This window comes from Prionailurus bengalensis, chromosome D4 (genome assembly GCF_016509475.1).
Source record: "Prionailurus bengalensis isolate Pbe53 chromosome D4, Fcat_Pben_1.1_paternal_pri, whole genome shotgun sequence".
NCBI lineage: Eukaryota > Metazoa > Chordata > Mammalia > Carnivora > Felidae > Prionailurus > Prionailurus bengalensis.
Window position 1 is genome coordinate 59,310,308 of NC_057359.1, and position 20,696 is coordinate 59,331,003.

Here is a 20,696-nt window from a genome sequence, read left to right on the forward strand (position 1 = left end):
TTTTAATGTATGCCATGAAAAAAGCCATGTCTGGCACGATCAGACCTATGATTTAATGAATATTATCACTTAGGATGAAGCTACATAGTGGGTACCATACCCCAGAATCCTTTTTACACAGATGGTGTATGTGGCAGGTGTGGTAATCTGGATATTTGCTGACATAGCAAGGGCCATGAGGGCAGTTTGAGGTCAACTGTCATTTGGGGACTGCTACTCTGGGGTGAGGATGACCTAGGGTACTTTCTTATGGGCCACCTCCTATGTCTCCTTTACACCTGGTGCAAGGTGAGATGGCAGAGGCCATTAGACCATTCCAAGGTCTAATTCTAGAACATTCTTATCGTCCCCCAAAACACCCTTTACCCATTAGTAGTCCATTCTCCTTTTCCCTTCCCCACAGCCTCTGGAAATCACTAATAAGTTTTCTTCATGTATGGATTTACCTATTCTGGACATTTCATGTAAATGAAATCATACAATATGTGGCCTTTTGTGTCTGGCTTATTTCACTTTTCAGGGTTTTCAAGGTTCATCCATGTTGTAACATGTGTCAGTCCTTCACTCCTTCTTATGGCAGAGATAAACTTCTTATACTTCCAACTTTTGCCTCCGACAAATTTGGTGATAGAGCTGAGCTCACACTACCTCAGAAAAAGAGGTAACATTTGCATAGGACTTTATAGTTCTCAAAGAATTGTCATAAGTAATAGGATGTAAGCCTTAAACCAACCCTGAAACACAGCTGGGCAAGGATCGTTGTAATTGGTTTTACAGATGAGAAAACAAGCTGAGAGGGAAGTGTTCTGTGCTAGTCCAGGGTACCACCACGGCCATTCATTGATGTGTGAGTAGGACTTTGGTGAGTGATGGGCAGGGGGTGTGGACAAAGCAGAAGAGACAGCATCTGTGGGCATCATGAGGGTGTGAGAAATTAGAGTCTGTCTGTAGAACAAGGGGTAATTCAGTTCTGCTGGAGGTTATGGTGTGAGGGAGATGAGACAGACAGGTGGGCAGGGGCCAGATCACAGAAGACTTGATGCATCCTGAGGCCAGGAGGGACGAAGGAGGCTGGAATCATTGAGTCCAGTTCCAGAAACAAGCAAAATAATCTGATTTGGAATTCCAGTTACGTCACTTCCTTACCATGTGCTCGTGGCCAGATTAATTGCTTCATGCCTCAGTTTCCTTTCTGTAATGAAGACTGTAATAAGCGTTAAATAAGATAATGCATACAAATTGCTTAGCCCAGTGCCTGGTTCATAGCAGTTTGTATAGTTAATATATTTGAAATATATTAATTATAGTTAATATATTAATTAACTATAATAATGTATTAATATAGTTTGAAAATGAGTCATGTGATTAGAATGACATGTTGTATCACTTTGGTAGCCATATAGAGGGCAGATTGATGGAGGGTGAAACTAGAAGTAGGGACTGGCCAGGAGGTTATTATAATAAGTCCCAATCCAAGAAAGGAGAGGAAGTGAGAGATTAAGACAACCAGAAGCAGGGGCACCTGGGTGGCTCAGTCAGTTAAGCATCTGTCTCTTGATTTCAGCCTAGGTTACGATCCCAGGGTCGTGGGATGGGGCCCCACTTTGGGCTCCGTGCTGAGCATGGAGTCTGCTTCAGGTTCTCTCTTTATCCCTCTCCCTTGCTTGTGTGCTCAGTCTCGATATCTCTCTAAAAAAAAAAAAAAAAGAAAGAAAGGAAGGAAGGAAGAAATAAAGGAAAGATAACTGGAAGCAAAGTCAATAAAACTTGGGCACTGGATCAATGTGGGGCATGAAACAGGGTAAGTCAAGAATGATTCCCAAATTTTTGGTGTGGGCAGTTAGAAAATTTAATGGTAGTCTCCTCAACAAGATATTCCATTTGGAGGAGGGGATTTGAAGAGTAGAGCAAAGAAAGATGGTGAATTCTGTTTTAGGTATAACTGGCTCCACTGCTTATGGGACATCTTGGTAGAGATCCTAGAAAGGCAGATGGCTCTCAGAGCAGCTCGAAACCATGTGAGTAAATGATATCGCTTATGGGGAGTGTCTAGAGCAATAAGTCTCAAACTTTACTGTATACTGGAATCACTGGGATAGGGGTTGTCTTTAAAAACTACCACTGTCTTGGGGCGCCTGGGTGGCTCAGTCGGTTGAGCGTCCAACTTCAGCTCAGGTCATGATCTCACAGCTTGTGAGTTCAAGCCCTGCATTGGGCTCTGTGCTGACAGCTCAGAGCCTGGAGCCTGTTTCAGATTCTGTGTCTCCCTCTCTCTCTGTCCCAACCCACTCACATTCTGTCTCTCTCAAAAATAAATAAACATTAAAAAATAAAAATAAAAAAAAAACCCTACCACTGTCTGGCTTGCACCCTCAAACATTTTGATTTAATTTTCTAGGGTGTGACCTGGGGTTGTTAAAAGCTCCCTGTGTGATTTTACTATGTGGTGAAGTTTGGGAACCAATGGCCGAGAAATAATAGGTATCATTTATTTGGATGATAAGGGAGCTGAAAACCCAAACCAAGGATTAGATGATGGACAGAAGAGGAGTTTGCTGAGAAGACTGAGTAGGTGTATGTATTCTGAGAGGCTGAAGGAAATGGAGCCCATGTCACAGGAGTCAAAGGAGGAAGATTGAGAAGTTTTAGCACTTTATGTAGGTTTAAGAGTAAATGCTAGTTTGGTCATTTATTTCTCTCATTATTCCAGTGGCTGGGTATTTGCCAGGCATTTTGGTTTCTTATGCTTTTTAATTTTATCACCTCAACAGTTGGCTTATATCCTTGGGCCTTTGGTATATTGGAGATTAGTTGTTGTAAGAAGGTTTATATTTTATTTATTTTTCTGTTTATTACTGTCGTGTGGAAGTGCCACCATCCCATTTTGTGTTCCATTCATCTGTCATTTATTTAACAAACATTTATTGAATTTATTAAATATTTATGTTGCGAGTTGGATGTACTAAGATGACTAAGAGAAAAAACCCTGCTTTAAATTTTTTGAGAGTATATAATTATCTTTTTTTTATGTTTCAAGTTTATATTTAAATTCTAGTTAGTTAACATATAGTGTAATATTGGTTTCAGGGGTTAGATTGTTTATAACCTGGCCCAGACAAACTCACAACCTGGATTCATCTCACCTAAATCATAGGCTCTTGGAAGGCACATGTGGAGTTAGTTCCTATCCAGTTTTGACTGTTCCCTGTAGGATCCCTGATCTGCTAATATCTTTTGTAGTTCTTGCACACCTTGGTGATGAAAAGCTTTTTCTCCTTTAAGGCAGCCCAGTACCATTTTGATAGCTCTGATTATGAAAAATTCTTTTCAAGATGGGCAAAATAGATAAAAGTTAAGGCTGATTCCATGGGTTCATGGAGATTCATGACACTGTTGTGTCTACTTTTGTGTATGTTTTTAAAATTTCCTTTAAAAAATAGAAAAGTTCTTTACATTGAGCTGAAATCTGTCTTCTTGAACTTTGATGACTTGTTGGTTAGAGCCATTCAGAACAAGTCCAGCTTCCTTTTACACATATAGTCCATTCCAACATTTATGATTGTTCATAAATTCTCCTACATCTTCACAACTGAACAGTTTGCTCAGGTTATTTATCTCCGGTATTTTCAAATTGAGTCCCATGTGCAATCATGCCAACTATAGGCACTGATGGTTTAAGTGCCTTTGCTGTATTTATCTGTCACTTCTCTTTCATGTTGCATTGCACTGACTAGCAACTCCAATGTTGTAATGAACGTCATAATTTTATTTTCTCTTTTAAGTGGAATGCGTCTATTTTTCTTTCTAAAATAATATCGAATTGCCTGGTTGTAAAAATCAAACAAGATTAGTTTCCAGCATCTTATGATCATTGACTTTATTATTTTTTTTATGAGATAACATATATTAATAATTTTCCTTATATTGAGATGTTCTTTCTTAGGATAACCAGCTTGATTATGATATATTATCCTTATAATGTGGATTTTGCTGGAGGTAATTTTGTTTTAATTAAAAAAGCAAGCATATTAAGAATTCTTTATCCCAAAGTAGAGAGAACAGTAAAATGAACTTTACATGCCCTTCTCCCAGCTTAACGTTATCAACGTTTTCTGCCTATTATCTTATTTAGGAGTTTTTTGAGTATTTCATGAGTAAGATTGACCTACGTCCCTTTTTAGTGAAGCTTTGTCAGATTTTAAATTCAGGGCTATCTTTGCATTATTAGAAGAACTTGATAGACTGCTATCATTTCCTCTGTTGATGAATATTTTCTATTAATTTTGGGGAGAGTTTGAAATAATTCCTTATAGACATGAAAACACATCAAATTCTATGTAGGGTACTTTTTTCAGATTTTTTTTTTTTAAATGCCTTCTAAATTTCTTCTGCCGGTATAGATTTACTTGGAATTTTTATTTCATATTTTTAGTTCAGGTTCTTTGCTTTTAGGGGTGAAGATATTAAATTGTCTGTTTCCTGGAGTTGATCAGCCTTGTGGAAACCATAGAATAAATGAGCCAAATACGCTGACCACTCTGCCAGGTACCTCCCACCACCAGTCAGAGAGAAGAAAGGGGCTGACCCTTCCCTGAAGTGGAGGCTACGTTTCATTCATCTCTCATATATGGTCACCTGCACTGGGTGTTTTTTCAGTAAATGGGTGTTTCCTGAACTGGATTTTTAAAAAAGAATTTACTTATTTATTTTGAGAGAGACAGAGACAGCATAAGTTGGGGAGGGGCAGAGAGAGAGAGGGAGAGAGAGAGAGGGGATCCCAAGCAGGCTCTGTGTTGCCAGTGCAGAGCCCAACGTGGGGCTCAAACTCACAAACTGTGAGATCATGACCTGAGCTGAAAACCAAGAGTTGGTTGCTTAACTGACTGAGACACCCAGGCGCCCCTGAATTGGATTAAAAAAAAAAATAGTATCTTCATCCATCCAGGAAAAATCAACATCAACCCCTTGGTCTCTTGAGTTCCCGGGTGTTTCACTGCTGAACATCAGATTTTTATTTTCCCACGTGGGTCTTAGAGTCTTTTCCTGTTAAGACCCTATATGGAAAGCATGTCTTCCACTGTGCCCAAGGAACTGGTTTAGGAAAATCCCTTGATAGATAAGAATGCACTTATATACTAAAGGTTTGATGTGGAAATCTTGAAAGGTATCATTCTGTGAGACTGACCTTGTTATCCAGGAATCTACCCCTCAGGAAAATTGAAGGACTTACCAGGAAGACTCTAGAAAGATACATTCCTAATATATCCTCCAAAGCCACCCATATTTACTTATCTAAATTCCTTGTGCATAACATGTATAGCACTGTCTAGTATTTTTTCTGTAATGTTTATCTGTCTTTGATCATTTCTCATTTTGTTATAATTTGTACCCTTGTTTTGCTGGTTTTGTCAGTCTTTGTCACTTTTTAACCCACATTAACGTTGTCTCTATTAAGTGAAATTTTATTCTAATTTTCCAGTTTATTTCTGCTTTTATTTTAGTTTTGTTCATTCTCTCATTCAACAAACATTTGTTGAGCCTATGTGACAGATCCTGGGAGAAATAAATAGAGATAAGACATGGTCTCCATGCTCAAGTTGCTGACAGCGTAATAAGAGGAGAGAGGAAATAGTGAAAGCAAAAACAAAACACGAAGCTGACAAAAGACCTTCACTAGCAGGTTAAAAAAAAAATCACAGAAGGACTCCTCGGGATGTCTTTCAAGAACAGAGTTTCAAATATCACTTGTAAAGCTTTTGTATTCCCCAGAGAGAAAAAGAACAAACTTGAGTCTATACCTAAATAATATGCTGCAAAACATATGAGCCTAATCCTTTCTTTTGCAAGTGATGATCTTCTTTTCCTCTTTTAAAACAGGTTTGAAAGATGCTTCTTTAATCTTTGAAGTTTAAGAACTTCACTTGCTGCGTAAGGAGCCTTCCTCAAGGCATGTTGCTTTTTGTGCTTTTGATATTTGAGACGTATTTTTCAGCTCAAGAAATTTACCTTTGACTCTTTGATTTCAATTTTGTGCATTCCTATTCTCTTTTCTCTGCCAGTCTCTATTGTGAGTTGAATATCCTCAATCTGATTCAACATCTGATAGCTTCACTTGAATTGCTATCCAGTTTTATTTTAAAATTTCGATTTAGGGGCGCCTGGGTGGCGCAGTCGGTTAAGCGTCCGACTTCAGCCAGGTCACGATCTCGCGCTCCGTGAGTTCGAGCCCCGCGTCGGGCTCTGGGCTGATGGCTCAGAGCCTGGAGCCTGTTTCCGATTCTGTGTCTCCGTCTCTCTCTGCCCCTCCCCCGTTCATGCTCTGTCTCTCTCTGTCCCAAAAATAAATAAACGTTAAAAAAAAAAATTTAAAATTTCGATTTAGTGTAAGTGATTTTGGGCTCTTCAGTTTCTCTTCTATCCTTTGCTGATTTTTGGTAATTTTCATTTCTCAATAGCTGGTACTAGTTGCTTGAAGGTCTTTACTATAACCTCTCCTATCCCTTTTGAAGGATTTATATCCTTAATTGTCCGGTGCTTTTAAGATAGCTTGTCTACCTGGTGTATTTAGTCTTCTTTTCCATTTGCAAAATATTTTGAGAGAGTTTACCTTTTCATGTTACTTTGTTCCAGACAACCAGAAGTGTACTCAGTCTGGGGATTCATGCCCCTTTATAGGATTTTGTCAAATTGGTTGTGTGCCCAGAGGAGGGTGATCTAAAAGGATCCTGTCATATAAAGAACTGTGGAAGGAACTGGGGACGTTTATTCTGGGGCAGAGGAGACTTGAATATTGCAACAAAATTGCTATGTTCAAATCAGGAAAGGTTTATGTATAGAAAAAGGGGCTTATTTATGCTAGATGATGGGGAGGGTTGGGGAGGGGTGGCCATACTGCTACTGAGGACTGAAGCTCTCGTGAGGTGGAATTCAGCTTTAAGTAAAGAAACTTTCTAGCAATAAGATGGGTCCAACAGTGAATGACAGAACAATTAGAGGCCAGATGACTTCTTGGCAGTGGGATTGCAGAAAAGATTCAAATGTTTGGAGATTATCTGGGCTCTTTCTTCCATTAGCCCAGCAATCCAGAGGCTAATATTAAAACCATTAGTAGGTCATTTTCTTGACTTTAAACTCTCCTGCTTAGACCTTGCTGAATCAGGGAGCACTTTTTTTTTTAAATTTTTTTTTCAATGTTTATTTATTTTTGGGACAGAGAGAGACAGAGCATGAACAGGGGAGGGGCAGAGAGAGAGGGAGACACAGAATTGGAAACAGGCTCCAGGCTCTGAGCCATCAGCCCAGAGCCCAACGCGGGGCTCGAACTCACAGACCGCAAGATCGTGACCTGGCTGAAGTCGGACACTTAACCGACTGCGCCACCCAGGCGCCCCCAGGGAGCACTTTTAATGGCTTGGTTGACATTGCCATTTCTTTGGTCTTCAGCAATCCCTGGATGAAAGCATGTACCTTATCCACAGTCCAGATATATAATGCAAGTGAATTCTTATCATTATAGCCATATATGTTTATTTGAATCAATTAGCTAAATTCTATTTGGCAGCAGTTTCATAACAATTCTATAAGTAGTCATTGCAATTTGATGACCTTCAAAAGGAATAGAAAAGCTTTTGGATGTGTCCTTTTGGATATGTCTGAGATCCTGACATTTCTGCAGTCATTTGGAGACTGAAACAACAGAGATATCAGAGATTTTTTTTTTTATCTTCTAGTGCTGTGGTTTCTTTAGGATCTCCAGCTGCTCTAGGTGATTGGGTCTTTGAATTTCAAGACAGAGCATAAACACATATCATCTTGCCTGGTTTCTGGATCGGTTCAGACCTCAAGGTGCATGAGTGGGAGGAGCCAGAGGTCATCTTGTCCCTGTATTCCACTGCAATGTCCCTCCTGCATCCATGCAGTTATTTCTATATGGTGGCCTTTTGGTGGTTTGTGATCCATGATCAGACAGGCCTCCTCCAAATCTTTGTCAAATAAATATTCTCTGGTTTTTTTTTTTTTTCAATGAGTCTTCACATGACTTGGTTTTAAGTCTTCTTACCATCCTAGACCTTTATAGAAAGACGCTGAAAGTGTGATGATCAGGAAAAAAGACAAACGGAGTTAATACCCATATCCTAAAGTTGTCAGCTGACTCACTCCTGTTAAGGGCCTGACTGAGGCAATTGATATTTGAAAACAATATCCTGTGGGCCTTGCTGGATGTTTATTCTTCTGTTCTTTCTGATTAGTCTCTCTGTGTGTCAGACATTGGAACCTGCATTCTTGACCCTCCATGGTAAGTCTCACAGAAATATGATGTGATTTTGTATTCTTGGGAAAGGGACATTCAACAATCCTTATTATAAAAGAGCTTTTACAACAGCAAGGAAGCAAGCATTCCAGTAGGGGAAAAAAAGGAAAAATAAGAAAGTAACAAAAAGGAAATATAAGTGGCCATAGCTCATGAAAAATGTTCAGATATACTAGTAATCATATAACTTTAAATAAAAACTATTATGAGCTCTGATATGGAAAGATGTCCATGATATAGTCACTGGTTACAAAAATGCAGGCTGACTGTAGAGTGATTCTATTTTTGTGGACTATACATTTTAATATATGTAATAGAGATTGGTATAAATTTAGGGCCAAGTTGGTGCAAATACCCACCAAATACTTCATATAATTTTTATATATGATGGAATTATGTGTACATTTACTTTTTTTCTATATTTTCAAGAAATATATATTTCCACCAATTTTTAGATGCTACTTTCCATCCTATTAGCAAATATTAGAATATTCAGGGGTGCCTGGGTGGCTCTGTGGGTTAAGCGTCTGACTTCGGCTCAGGTCATAATCTCACAGTTCGTGGGTTCAAGCCCCACATCAGGCTCTGTGCTGACAGCTCAGAACCTGGAACCTGCTTTGGATTCTATATTTACCTCTCTCTCTGCCCCCTCCTCCCCCCCCACTCTCTCAAAAATAAATCAACATTAAAAAAACATTTTTTGGGGCGCCTGGGTGGTGCAGTCGGTTAAGCGTCCGACTTCAGCCAGGTCACGTTCTCGCGGTCCGGGAGTTCGAGCCCCGCGTCGGGCTCTGGGCTGATGGCTCAGAGCCTGGAGCCTGTTTCCGATTCTGTGTCTCCCTCTCTCTCTGCCCCTCCCCTGTTCATGCTCTGTCTCTCTCCCAAAAATAAATAAACGTTGAAAAAAAAATTAAAAAACAAAACAAAACAAAACATTTTTTTAAATGGGAATATTCAGTATTCATGAAATCTATCAGGGAGTGAAAACTGGTACCTTCTTGGAAGCAATTTGACAATACACATCCAAATTCTTAAAAATGACATACGCTTAAATTCATTAATTTCACTTTGAGGAATTTATCCCAAGAAACTATCTGGGAAGTAGCCATTTACCATAAATGGGGATGTTCGTTGTAAAGCTTTTGTAATACTGAAAAATTGGAAATAACACAAATGTCCAATGATAGATTTACTGAATAAATTGTGATATGGCCAGAGAAAATAACACTATAAAGCAATTTAAAATGATGATGATGTAAATGCTTAAATATTAATATGGAATGATATTCATGAAATATTAAGTGGGAAAATTATAATATCTCATTTTAATAAAAACAGCATGTATAAGCATAAAAAAAGAAAATTAACAGTTGATAACTCTGGGATGTATGATTACAGGTGATTTTATTTTCATTATATTTTTCTGTGTATTTTACTATATGCATATATTCAGTTTTTAAAATTTAGCTAACATAATTAACAATAGCTAAATAGTTAAAAAAAAGAAAATAGTACTAAGGGTTTATAATAGAAATCAACAGTCCCTGCCCCACTCTTCCTTAGCATCTAGTTACTTTTCTTAGAGGCAACCTCTTTCAACTCTTCTAGTTATATCCTCTGCTTTTTTTCCCCTCCATGTTTCTGAGAAGTATGCTTGCATTACTATTGCATAATTTATTAATTTTAGAGATTATTTAATTATTGTGGTTAATGAGGTTTTAGCTCTTATACCACTACATCAGCTCCCCTTCACCATAGCCTCCCCAAATCATATAAGCTGTTTTTGAGGAATCATTTTTCAGTGTTTACATTATTATGACGATGTAAATATTGTTCATTTCTGAGCCAAGTAATGAACTAAAATTTGGTTACCTTAACCATACAACCGTTTGTTTTTCTTGTATTTCAGAATTTCCTGTTTTTTATTTGCTTAGTTTTCCATGTACCTATTGCTAATTCTTTTCATACCCTCCAACAGCTTCTCAGTGAATTTTTCTGAAGAAACACATAAGATAATCTATATTCATCTTTTCTTCCTAAGACCTTGGTCTTCATGCACCAATCTGTAAGGTTGCTCTTTATAGGTCTCATGTATAGGGACTACCATAGTACATCCCTTCATAGTTATCCTGGATGTTCCCTTTGCCTCCTGTTTGTATTTCATCCCCAATTTCCTGGATCCCATTTCCTTATTTACTTCCTTCTTTTGCTGGAGCACATCCTCTATGCTCATCCTGAGAAAGGGTATAAGAGAGGTAAATTGTCTGAGATGTGAACGTATGAAAATGTGTCTACTATTTGATTGGTAGTTTGGCTGGGTATAGAATTCTAAATTGAAGCAATTTTTCTTCAGAAATTTGAAAAAATGGCTTCAATGTCTTCAGGCTTCCATTGTTGTTACTGAGAAGTCTAATGCCATTTTTATTCTCAATTGTTTGTGTGCCATCTATCTTTTTCTCTGGAAGTTTTGAAGATATTCTCTTCTTTTAGTTTCTGAAATTTTACAGTGTTATTTCTTGATATGGGTCTTTTTTTTTCACTTATTATGCTGGGCACTTAGTAGATAATCTGGAAACTTAGGTTTTTCAGGGAAACTTTATTGAATTATTTTATAATTTTCTTATCTCCATTTCCTTTGTTCTCTCCTTCTGGATTTCCTCTTAGATAAATATAGGACTCCTGGATTGATACTATACATTTCTAAGTTTCTCTGTTTTCCCTGTCTTTGGCTTGTGGTTACTCTTTTCTATAATAATTCATTGACTTCACTGATATTCTCAACTTTTTAGTATATGTGCTGCCGAAGCGAGCACGATTCTCAACTTTTTAATTGAACTTTTAAATTCTGCCTATATTATTTTTAATTTTCAAGTGTTCTCATTCTCTGCTCTCTTTTTCCAAGACAATCCTCTTCTTGTTTCATGGATGTAATATTTTAAGGCTCTATGATTTTTTTCCTTCTGTTTCCTGCATTGTCTCTGTTTCTTCTAGGTTTTTCTGTTTGATATTTTTTCATAATGTAGGCTTTTCTCAAATATCCATTCATGTGTAAGAAACTTTGTATGATTTGTGGGGCTCACTGAATTAACAGGTTTCAATGCATGATGATCAGGCATCAAGTTGCCAGAAGTATCATCATCTAAAGTTCTTTTCTTTTTTTTTTTTTTTTTAATTTTTTTTTTCAACGTTTTTTATTTATTTTTGGGACAGAGAGAGACAGAGCATGAATGGGGGAGGGGCAGAGAGAGAGAGAGACACAGAATCGGAAACAGGCTCCAGGCTCCGAGCCATCAGCCCAGAGCCTGATGCGGGGCTCGAACTCACGGACCGCGAGATCGTGACCTGGCTGAAGTCGGACGCTTAACCGACTGCGCCACCCAGGCGCCCCCTAAAGTTCTTTTCTATGGTTCTTTTTAATTCTCCAAAAAAAAAGATTCTCTAGTCTCTTGCTTGGGATGTAGAGTCCTAGCTGCCAGTATTTGGGGAGCGGGGCAAAGGAAGAGGCAGAATGTCTTGTCATTCAGTAAGAAGAGTTTTAATCCTTTTATTTTTTCAATCCTGCAGTCTCTATTGGGCCTGGTCTCCCTAAGTCTGGAGGCTCTCTGGTTTGATTTCTCCAGAGAATAAGACTCTTGTCTCCAGTAAGGTGAAGAAGGAGTGCTTGTCTCAGTGGGCAAAGGGAATGGGCTGGGACCTGTGAGTAAAATTGCTCCTTATAAAAATTCATTTCCATATTTCCAGCCCTATGCTTTATCCCTGCCTTCTCCCATGCCTGCTACCTCTAATTCTTGAGCCATCTTAGGAAAACTCAGCTCATTTTTCATCAGAATCCATGAAAGCACATAGGTTTCTGTTTCCTTTTGTCTGCTCAGTTACCTCTCCTCCAAACAGTTTCTATCTTCCCAACATTGTCTATATCTCTCATGTACCATCCTCTCTCTTATTCTATAGGTTTAATTGCCTTTATAGTCCTTTGCTGTAATTTATGAGAGAAGAGAAGAGATTAAGACATAGTTTCAATTCACCATATTTAGCCAGAAATCTACCCTCTCTTTTACAATTTAAAAAAAGCAAGCTGCCTAGAACTAAAGACAGCATTCAGGTCTGATGTTCCTATTGTAGAATAAAACTAGACCGACATATCCCTTGATCTAAGTGGAATTTATTTTTGTTTGCAGCTGTTTTTTGTCCACTAATTTGTATTTGCCTGCCATTTAACTGAAAAGTACATATATTTCTCACTTTCAAAGTGGTCAAGTTGGGTGTCCTTCTTACATCTTTGTGTGCCTTGCCAGTGCACTTCTGGGATAGATACTGCTGTTACTCTGCTGATTGCCGATAGATTCTTCTTGCTGACATTTTATTTATGATATTCACTTTGGTATTCACAAGAGAGATTGTACTTTTACTTTATTTGTCCTGTTTTATCAGAATTGATGTCAATGTTATACTGACTGCTCAAAAAAATTTTGGGAGCTTTCCTTTTTTATAGTCTAGAACAGCTAAAACAGCATTTGGGGAAATTTGGGGGAAAATAAACTAAGAATGGTTAAAAGTAACATGGTATCCAGGATTGGATCCTGAAACAGAAAAGGAACATTTGTGGAAAAACTGGTGAAATCTGAATAAAGTCTAGAGTTTAGTTAATATTATTGGACCAGTGTTAATTTTGACAAAGATACAATGACTCTGTCAGATGTTAACATTAAAGGAAGCTGAGTGAAGGGTATATAGGAACTCCCTATAGTATCTCTGCAACCTTTTTATATATCTAAAGTTATTCCAAAATAAAAAGTTTATATTTAAAATAAAACAATTTATCAGGGTGAGGTACATCTTAAAGATTTGTAAGAACTCACCTTTGAATCTCTCTATGCCAGGGACTTTTTTGTAGGGGTATCTCTTTATCAACTTTATGTTCTATGGTAATTGTCTTTTTAGATTTTCTGTTTCTTACAGGGTCATATTATATCATTTATATTTTCCTTGAAAACCATCGGTGTCATCAAGGTTTTAAAATGTATTTGTGTAGTGTTAACATAATCTCTTATAATTCATTTTTATTTTCTCTCTATCCATACTTATTTCCCAATGTCATGTTTCCTTTTGTGTGGTTATTTATTGGGTTGTGAAATTAATTTGGTGAATTGAGGCAATATTTTAAAAAGTGAAAATAACTAGGATAGGAAAATAGAAATATATATATACTGTTTCATGAAATTTTAATCTCCAGCATATGTGTGTTTTCTTGGTAACCTGACAATATCTATCAAAGAACAAATACATATAACTCTTGACCTAGTAATTCAATATTTGGGAAATTATCCAGATACATAATTGCATACATGCAGAAATGATATATGTGCAACATAATTCATTGCAGTATCATTTATAAAATAGCAAAAGATTGGCAATAATCCAAATGTCTATCAAGAGAGGACTACTTTTTAAATTACAGCACATTCATACAGTATAATACTCAGGGGTTGTCAAAAAGAATGAAGAAGCATTCTATGTACTGATGTAGAAAGATACCAAGGATATATATTCTAAGGAGAAGAAAGCACAGTACAGAACAAGGTTTATGATGTACTATCCTTTGTGTTAAGATGGGACATATAAAATCTTTATTTGTATTTGCTCATATAGGCATAAAGAAACTCTGGAAAGAAAAAGGAATAGAGCAGTGATTATGAATGAGTGTGGGAACTGGGTGGATGAAGGAAGGATAGAAGGGAGATTTTTCGGGGCACCTGGGTGGCTCAGTTGGTTAGGCGTCCAGCTCTTGGTTTTGGCTCAGGTCAGTATCTCACAGTTTGTGAGTTCAAGCCCTGCATTGGGCTCTGTGCTGATGGCACAGAGCCTGCTTGGGATTCTCTCTTTCCCTCTGTCTTTTCTCCTCCCCTATTCATGCTCACTCTCTATAATAAATAAGTAAACTTAAAAAAAAAAGAAAATACAAAATATTGAGCAAAAGAAGTAGCAATCAGAAGAATAGCCACAATGTGATTAGAATGCTCCCACGTATGTGCAGCTCCCAGTGCAGGCAAAACTAAGCTGTGCTGTTCAGGGACATGCATACTTGGAGGCAGCAAGCAGTGTCACGTAGTAAGGTGTGTCTCTTACAATGGGTCACAGTCACAGTTTGAGAAACCTTATCTATTTTATTCCCTAATCCCTCTCTTTAGTTGTTTAAGATGTAGAAAGCTAATCTGTTTCCCATGACTGTGTACTCCTTAGGCAGAGGGCTGCTATAAAGTTGTCCACTCTACAGACACTGAGGACCTGTTTGTGTTAATTTCAAAGAAAAGAGAGCCCTAGTTATTTGATCAGCATGTCCTTAAATGGGCAAATACAGGAAATGTCATAGTGATTTGTCAGATCCTCTTCCAAATATTTTGGTTAGCTTCTTAAGAAAACTCTTCTTCCTTGTAGGTAAATGGAAGAGCTGGAGACCAGCTTATTGCAGACACGGAAAGCACACAGAATAGAACAAATGGTGGCAAGATGGCTACGGCGTTCCCGGGACAGCTCGGCCCGGTAAGGCTCCTGGGCCAGCAGAGATTTCTGTCTGTGAGGATCTGGCATCCCCGCGGGCAGAGCTTTCGCCAGTCTTGGCAGCACCCGGGGATCAGTCTCCAGTTTGCTTTGTTCTTACCCCATATGGTGGGGGGAAGCATAAACAGATCGGCAGTTTTGCCGGAGTGCCTTTCCGTCTGTCCCCTTCCACCTCTTCCCTTGGTGTCTCTCACCATGCACCCACAATGTACACTCACACCAAACTCATACACACATTTACAAACACTCGCACACAAATGGACTTACACACACAAACACACTTCGTACATACTCACACTCATGTGCACATACTCTCTGGAATATACTCACCCACATACTCTTGAACAGACACTCACACATTTCTGTCTCTCTCTGTCTCACACACACCCCTTGTCTTAGTCCTTGATGTGAGGGTCAGGAGATCTGCTGTTTATACTCTTTCCCCGTCTTTGTTTCCAGCAGCTGTTCCTTCCTTGCAGTCCCTATTTCATTCTAAACAAAATAAAATGAAATCAAATACAGATCTGATTTGACTGCTACAAGAGAACTTAAAATATGTTCTGTTTCGAAGTGTTCATTTTCCATCTCAGATTTCCCATCTGGCCCTGCCACAGAGATGAAATATCATGTGTCAGGTGTTTCTGAGGCACACATTCTTCCAAAGGAACTGGAAACAGCTGTTGTGCTGCTGAGCAATAACCCTTGCTCAGAACCACACTGCCCTGTGTCCAAGGGCTCCGATCCTCACACACTGTGGTGAGATAAGGCTAGTAGAATGAGCCCCGTGTCACAGGTGAAACACCTGAGGCCCAGAGACAGACTTGTTTACGATCATCCCCACCCCGTGTTCAGAAATCTTTGATGGGTCCCTATTTCTTACAGGGTACGTTTTAACATTTTTGGTTAGGCATTCAAGGCTCTCCGTGATTGACCCCTAGTACTTTACAGCTATTTGTCTTACTACTCCGTTTCATTCATATCATACTCCAGCTAAAATGAACTATTATTCATTGTTCCCCTACTATAAGCAACCCCTCTTCTCCTTTCACCCCTTAGACCGGGGCTCCTGTGCCAGATCCCTTCCTCCCAACTTCATGCATACAGAACCCACCCACAGTTCAAGGTCTGGCTGAACCATTGGGTCTTCCATGAAATGTTCCTTAGACTTAACCACTCCCATGGGACCCCATAGTATTTGATTGGTAGCATCGGCAGGGTGCTCCTCCTGATATGTTCAACTTATTTGAGCACATCTCTCTTTTTCCTTCTGGACAGTAGGCCCTATGAGCGCAGGGAAAGTAGTGGCCTCGCCTGTTCAGCCCAGCAGTGATTGAGTTCCAAGAGAGTGATTGCAAGTGGTCAAGTAGTACTTGTGATGAATGGGGAAACTGCCAGGTACATCGCTTCCTAAAGTGAGTTCTGCAAACCCTAGTCCTATGTTATGCTGCTCCACTGAAGGTTTGGAAGTGACACAGCCCATACTCCACTCCCACCTACTTCTTGCATTTTGCACAGTGCATTTTTGCACATTAAAGGCCCTGAGATTCCTGCAGAGAAGAGACCTGTGTAACTTTAATTTGATGTTGCCTAAATATTTGACCTTTGGTACTCTCTAATATCCTGCTTTTCTCACAGAATGTAAATAAAAGGTGACACTGACCTGTAGGAAGTTTTTTTTATCCAATGTCTTTTCTGAGATACCTTTTACATATCATAAAACTTACCCACTAGAAGTATATAGCCCAGTGATTTTTAGTATACATTTAGTATATGTACAGAATTGTGTATTCTGTGGTGCAATCACCACAATCCAATTTTAGAACGTTTTTATTTTATTTTATTTTTTTTTATTTTTAAAAAAATTTTTAAAAAAATTTTTTTTTTCAACGTTTATTTATTTTTGGGACAGAGAGAGACAGAGCATGAACAGGGGAGGGGCAGAGAGAGAGGGAGACACAGAATCGGAAACAGGCTCCAGGCTCTGAGCCATCAGCCCAGAGCCCGACGTGGGGCTCGAACTCACGGACCGCGAGATCGTGACCTGGCTGAAGTCGGACGCTTAACCGACTGCGCCACCCAGGCGCCCCTAGAACGTTTTTAATACCACAGGAAGAAACCTCATACCTGTGAGCAGTCACTCCCCATTTGCCTTTGCCCCAGACCCAGGCCACCACTCCTATACTTGCTGTCTCCATGGATCTGCTTATCCAGGATATGTCACATAAATGGAATTATATAATACATGGTCTTTTGTGCCTGGCTTCTTTAACTTATGTGGACAAGTTTCATCCATGTTATGGCATGTATCAGTATTTCATTTTTATTGCCAAGTAATATTCCAGTATGGAATATTTTCTTTGTCCATTCATCAGTTGATATACACTTGGGCTGTTTCCACTTTGGAGCTAGTATGAATAATGCTGCTATGAACGTGTGTGTAAAAGTTTTAGTTGGAACATATGTTTTCATTTCTCTTGGGTATATACTTGGGAGTGGTATAGATGAGTCACATGGTAACTTAGTATTTAACCTCTGGAGGGACTGGCAGACTGTTTCCAAAGTGGCTATACCATTTTACATTTCCACCAGCAGTGTATGAGGGTGCCAGTGTCTCCACGTCCTCGCCAACACTTGTTAATATCTTTTCCTTTTCTATTGCGGCCATCCTAGAATGGGTGAAGTGGTATCTCATTGTAGTTTAAAAAAAATTTTTTTTAATGTTTATTTATTTTTTTATAGAGAGAGGGAGAACGTGAGTGGGGGAGGGGCAGAGAGGGAGAGGGAGACACAGAATCCGAAGCAGGCTCCAGGCTCTGAGCTGTCTACACAGAGCCTGAGATGGGGCTTGAACTCATGAACTGTGAGATCATGACCTGAGCCAAAGTCAGATGCTCAACCACCCAGGCGCCCCTGAGCAAGATTTAAAGAAACATGAAGAGCTTAATGCAACTTGGAGCCTTCTTGGTGCTGAGTTTTATCCTCAGGGCTTAAAAAGATTCCTTTCAACTTACCTTGAATCTTTTTTTTTTTTTTAATGTTTATTTATTTTTGAGGGTGAAAGAGAGCGGGAGAGGGGCAGAGACAGGGACAGAAGATCTAAAGCAGGCTCTGTGCTGACAGCGCTGACAGTGGAGAGGCGGACGCGGGTTTCAAACCCACAAACCATGACATTATGACCTGAGAGGAAGTCAGACGCTTAACCAACTGAGCCACCCAGGTGCCCCTCAACTCAACTTGAATCTTAATGCTAATGAACACACACATACATGTTGTAGACACATGCACACACACACACACATGCACACACAGGCACACATGTACTCACATACTTGTGTGCACGTATGCACGTATCGTGACATCTTTGTGTCAGAAGCCCTTCCTGTTGGTTTTACATGTTTTCCAAATTTCCCTGTTCATTGCAACCATACAACTATTTCCTAATTATAGGGATGGCCTTACTTGGCCTTTCTCATATTCCTAGTGATGTAGAAAGACCATTCCAGACAACCAGTTTTTTTTTTTTTTTGACAACCAGTTTTTTATAGCTTCTTGACCCTAGGCAAAAGTGGGGAGGTCTGAGAACAGGCTGGAAGGTTCCTGCACTGCACCTTCAGAGTTGTCATTATCTTCTGAATCTCCTTTTTAACGTAATAATGGAATAACTACTTCTCTCAACTGTAGGCCTTCACCCTATAGCACTATACTCCCAGTGTCTACATTGCATGGTCCCTAGAAACTGCCGTAAGTATAGTCCTATGATTACACTACACGCTACATTTCTGTCTGGTACAGACTGCTCCCTCTATTTCAGCTTTCTTTGAATACACTTTAGATTAAAAATCCACCTTATAACAGACTTTAGCTTTTAAAATCATTCAAGCTGAACACATAATGCAGTGTTTAAACATAGATTCAAAATAGTTTCTCCACATCCTGCTGGACTCAAAGGTGAGTTCTTTGTTGTTACAGCATAGAAGTAAAATATATTTTCTGATGTAACAGAGAGCAGATAAAAAGCCAGAGAATATCAGAAGCATAATCTATTTCCATGTGGTATTTTTTCCTTTTCAGCATTGATCAATTCAGTATGAACTAATGACCCATAAAATATAGAATTTGTCTACTCTCAACTACTTTCATGATAAATGTAACATGCTTTTTTTTTCTAGTCCTACCGTAGGCCAAATCCAGCTATCTGGCAGGAATTCCATTGTGGAGCCACAGGTCTTACTCTGTTCCAGTGTAAAATCGTAGAAATGATCTCAGATTTATGGTTCGAAGCCATTACAGAGAAACCAGACATAAGTTTTTGAATTATCAGTGCTCAGTTTGATATTTATAAGATGCTTCAGAGGAGGAAATTTTGCTGCAGAGATCATTTCCTTCAGCTCCCTGTCAAATATTAAACATTCTTTGTGAGGAGAGGCCATGGTTTGGTCATGTTCTCAAGCAATCCCTTTCCAAACAAAAGCTGAAATGTGGCCTGTGGGGGAAAATGTCAAATCCAGACTTTGGGCCAAAGCCACTGACACTGTGCAGGGATAAGTCAACACAGTGGGGCCTTGTTTGTCTACCATTGTAGAAGAACGTACCCTTCCAAATGGAAAAATCAGATAACTGAAGACTACGCATTTGAAAAGCATAAGTTGGATTCTATTTTAACCATGTGGTAAGGTTTATTTTATCTTTTATTCTCCGTATGTCAATTAGCCTTACTATATGCCTAGCATTGAGTTTCGTACATGGGTCAAAAAAGACATGTTTTTTTGCCACAAAAATCATAGTCTAGAGAGGACAGGAGCCTTCACGTCATTGCAAATATGTATATTTAAAAAAAAAAAAAAGGAGTACATGTTCTGTGGGTGTGTTCAACAGAAGGAGGTATTTATGCCAAAATCAGAAGATAGAGTAGGGGTTGAACTTCTTTGGTAAATTTCTGGAGAGCATATGCTCTCAGGGGTTATCGGGGTGAGTGAGGGAGGATTCTAGGTAAAGGGAAGAGCTTGTGTAAAAGCCAGTTAATTTGAAGAACTCCAAGGAGAGTAGTTTGATTAGAACAAAAATATCAAGAGAATGAAAGGCTTGGTTGTAGACACTGGAGGGGTGGGCAGGAGCTGTATTAAACCACATCAAGGATTTCGGATTGGTCCATTCAGTCAGGGGAGACATCCGAGCAGGGTTGTATTTATAAAATCAGTCTGGGTACTGGATGGAGAGTCATTCAGGAGAAACAAAAGTGAAAAGTAGAGAGACCAGTTTGGAGACTCTTGGAGAAATCTGTCTGCAGGACAGGTAGTGGGGGCCTAAAATGGAATGCTGGTTGTGGAGATAGAAATGGACGTCTTTCGAGATCTTTAGGTGTTGTGACCGATCAGATAATAGGGATGAGAGCAGGGTAAAGTCAAGGATGCTTCCCAGGAGTCCTCATGATACCATTTATTGAGCTCTGGGACATGGAGAAGATGAGTCCTAATTAATCACAGGGCAGAGCTGTATATCCAATTAAGCGAACAAAGGAAAATGACAAATATTGAACTCTGTTACTTACATTCAAGTGGTCTGCTGTTTATTAATGGTTATACGTACATTTTCCCCTTTTGCCAGTCATTTGAGTTACTGTTTTGTATCCTGCTTTCTGTGTACAATATTTTGCTCATGTATTTACCCAATAAGTAAATCTTGCTGCAGAAAAATGATCTTCACTCAGCACTGTGAGAAATACAGAGGTGGGTAAAAAGTGGTTCCTACGTTCAGAGAATTTACAGACTATTTGGGGTAGTAATATAAGGAATCAGATAGCTATCAATGCAACTTGAGGTGCCATAAG

The 20,696-nt window shown here is 39.0% G+C and overlaps 1 protein-coding gene across 4 annotated transcripts in view; it reads left to right on the top strand.

The window, feature by feature from the left end:
* FRMPD1 (FERM and PDZ domain containing 1) overlaps positions 1-20,696 on the top strand; it is a 142,614-nt gene that overhangs the window by 79,299 nt on the left and 42,619 nt on the right. For all 4 annotated transcript variants that reach the window (XM_043565628.1, XM_043565627.1, XM_043565630.1 and 1 more), the window contains exon 2: positions 14,747-14,851. Coding sequence is in view for 1 of the 4 variants with exons in the window: in XM_043565630.1 (XP_043421565.1) it covers positions 14,751-14,851 (101 nt within the window). In the remaining 3 variants the exon portion in view is untranslated. The remainder of the gene's footprint in view (positions 1-14,746; positions 14,852-20,696) is intronic.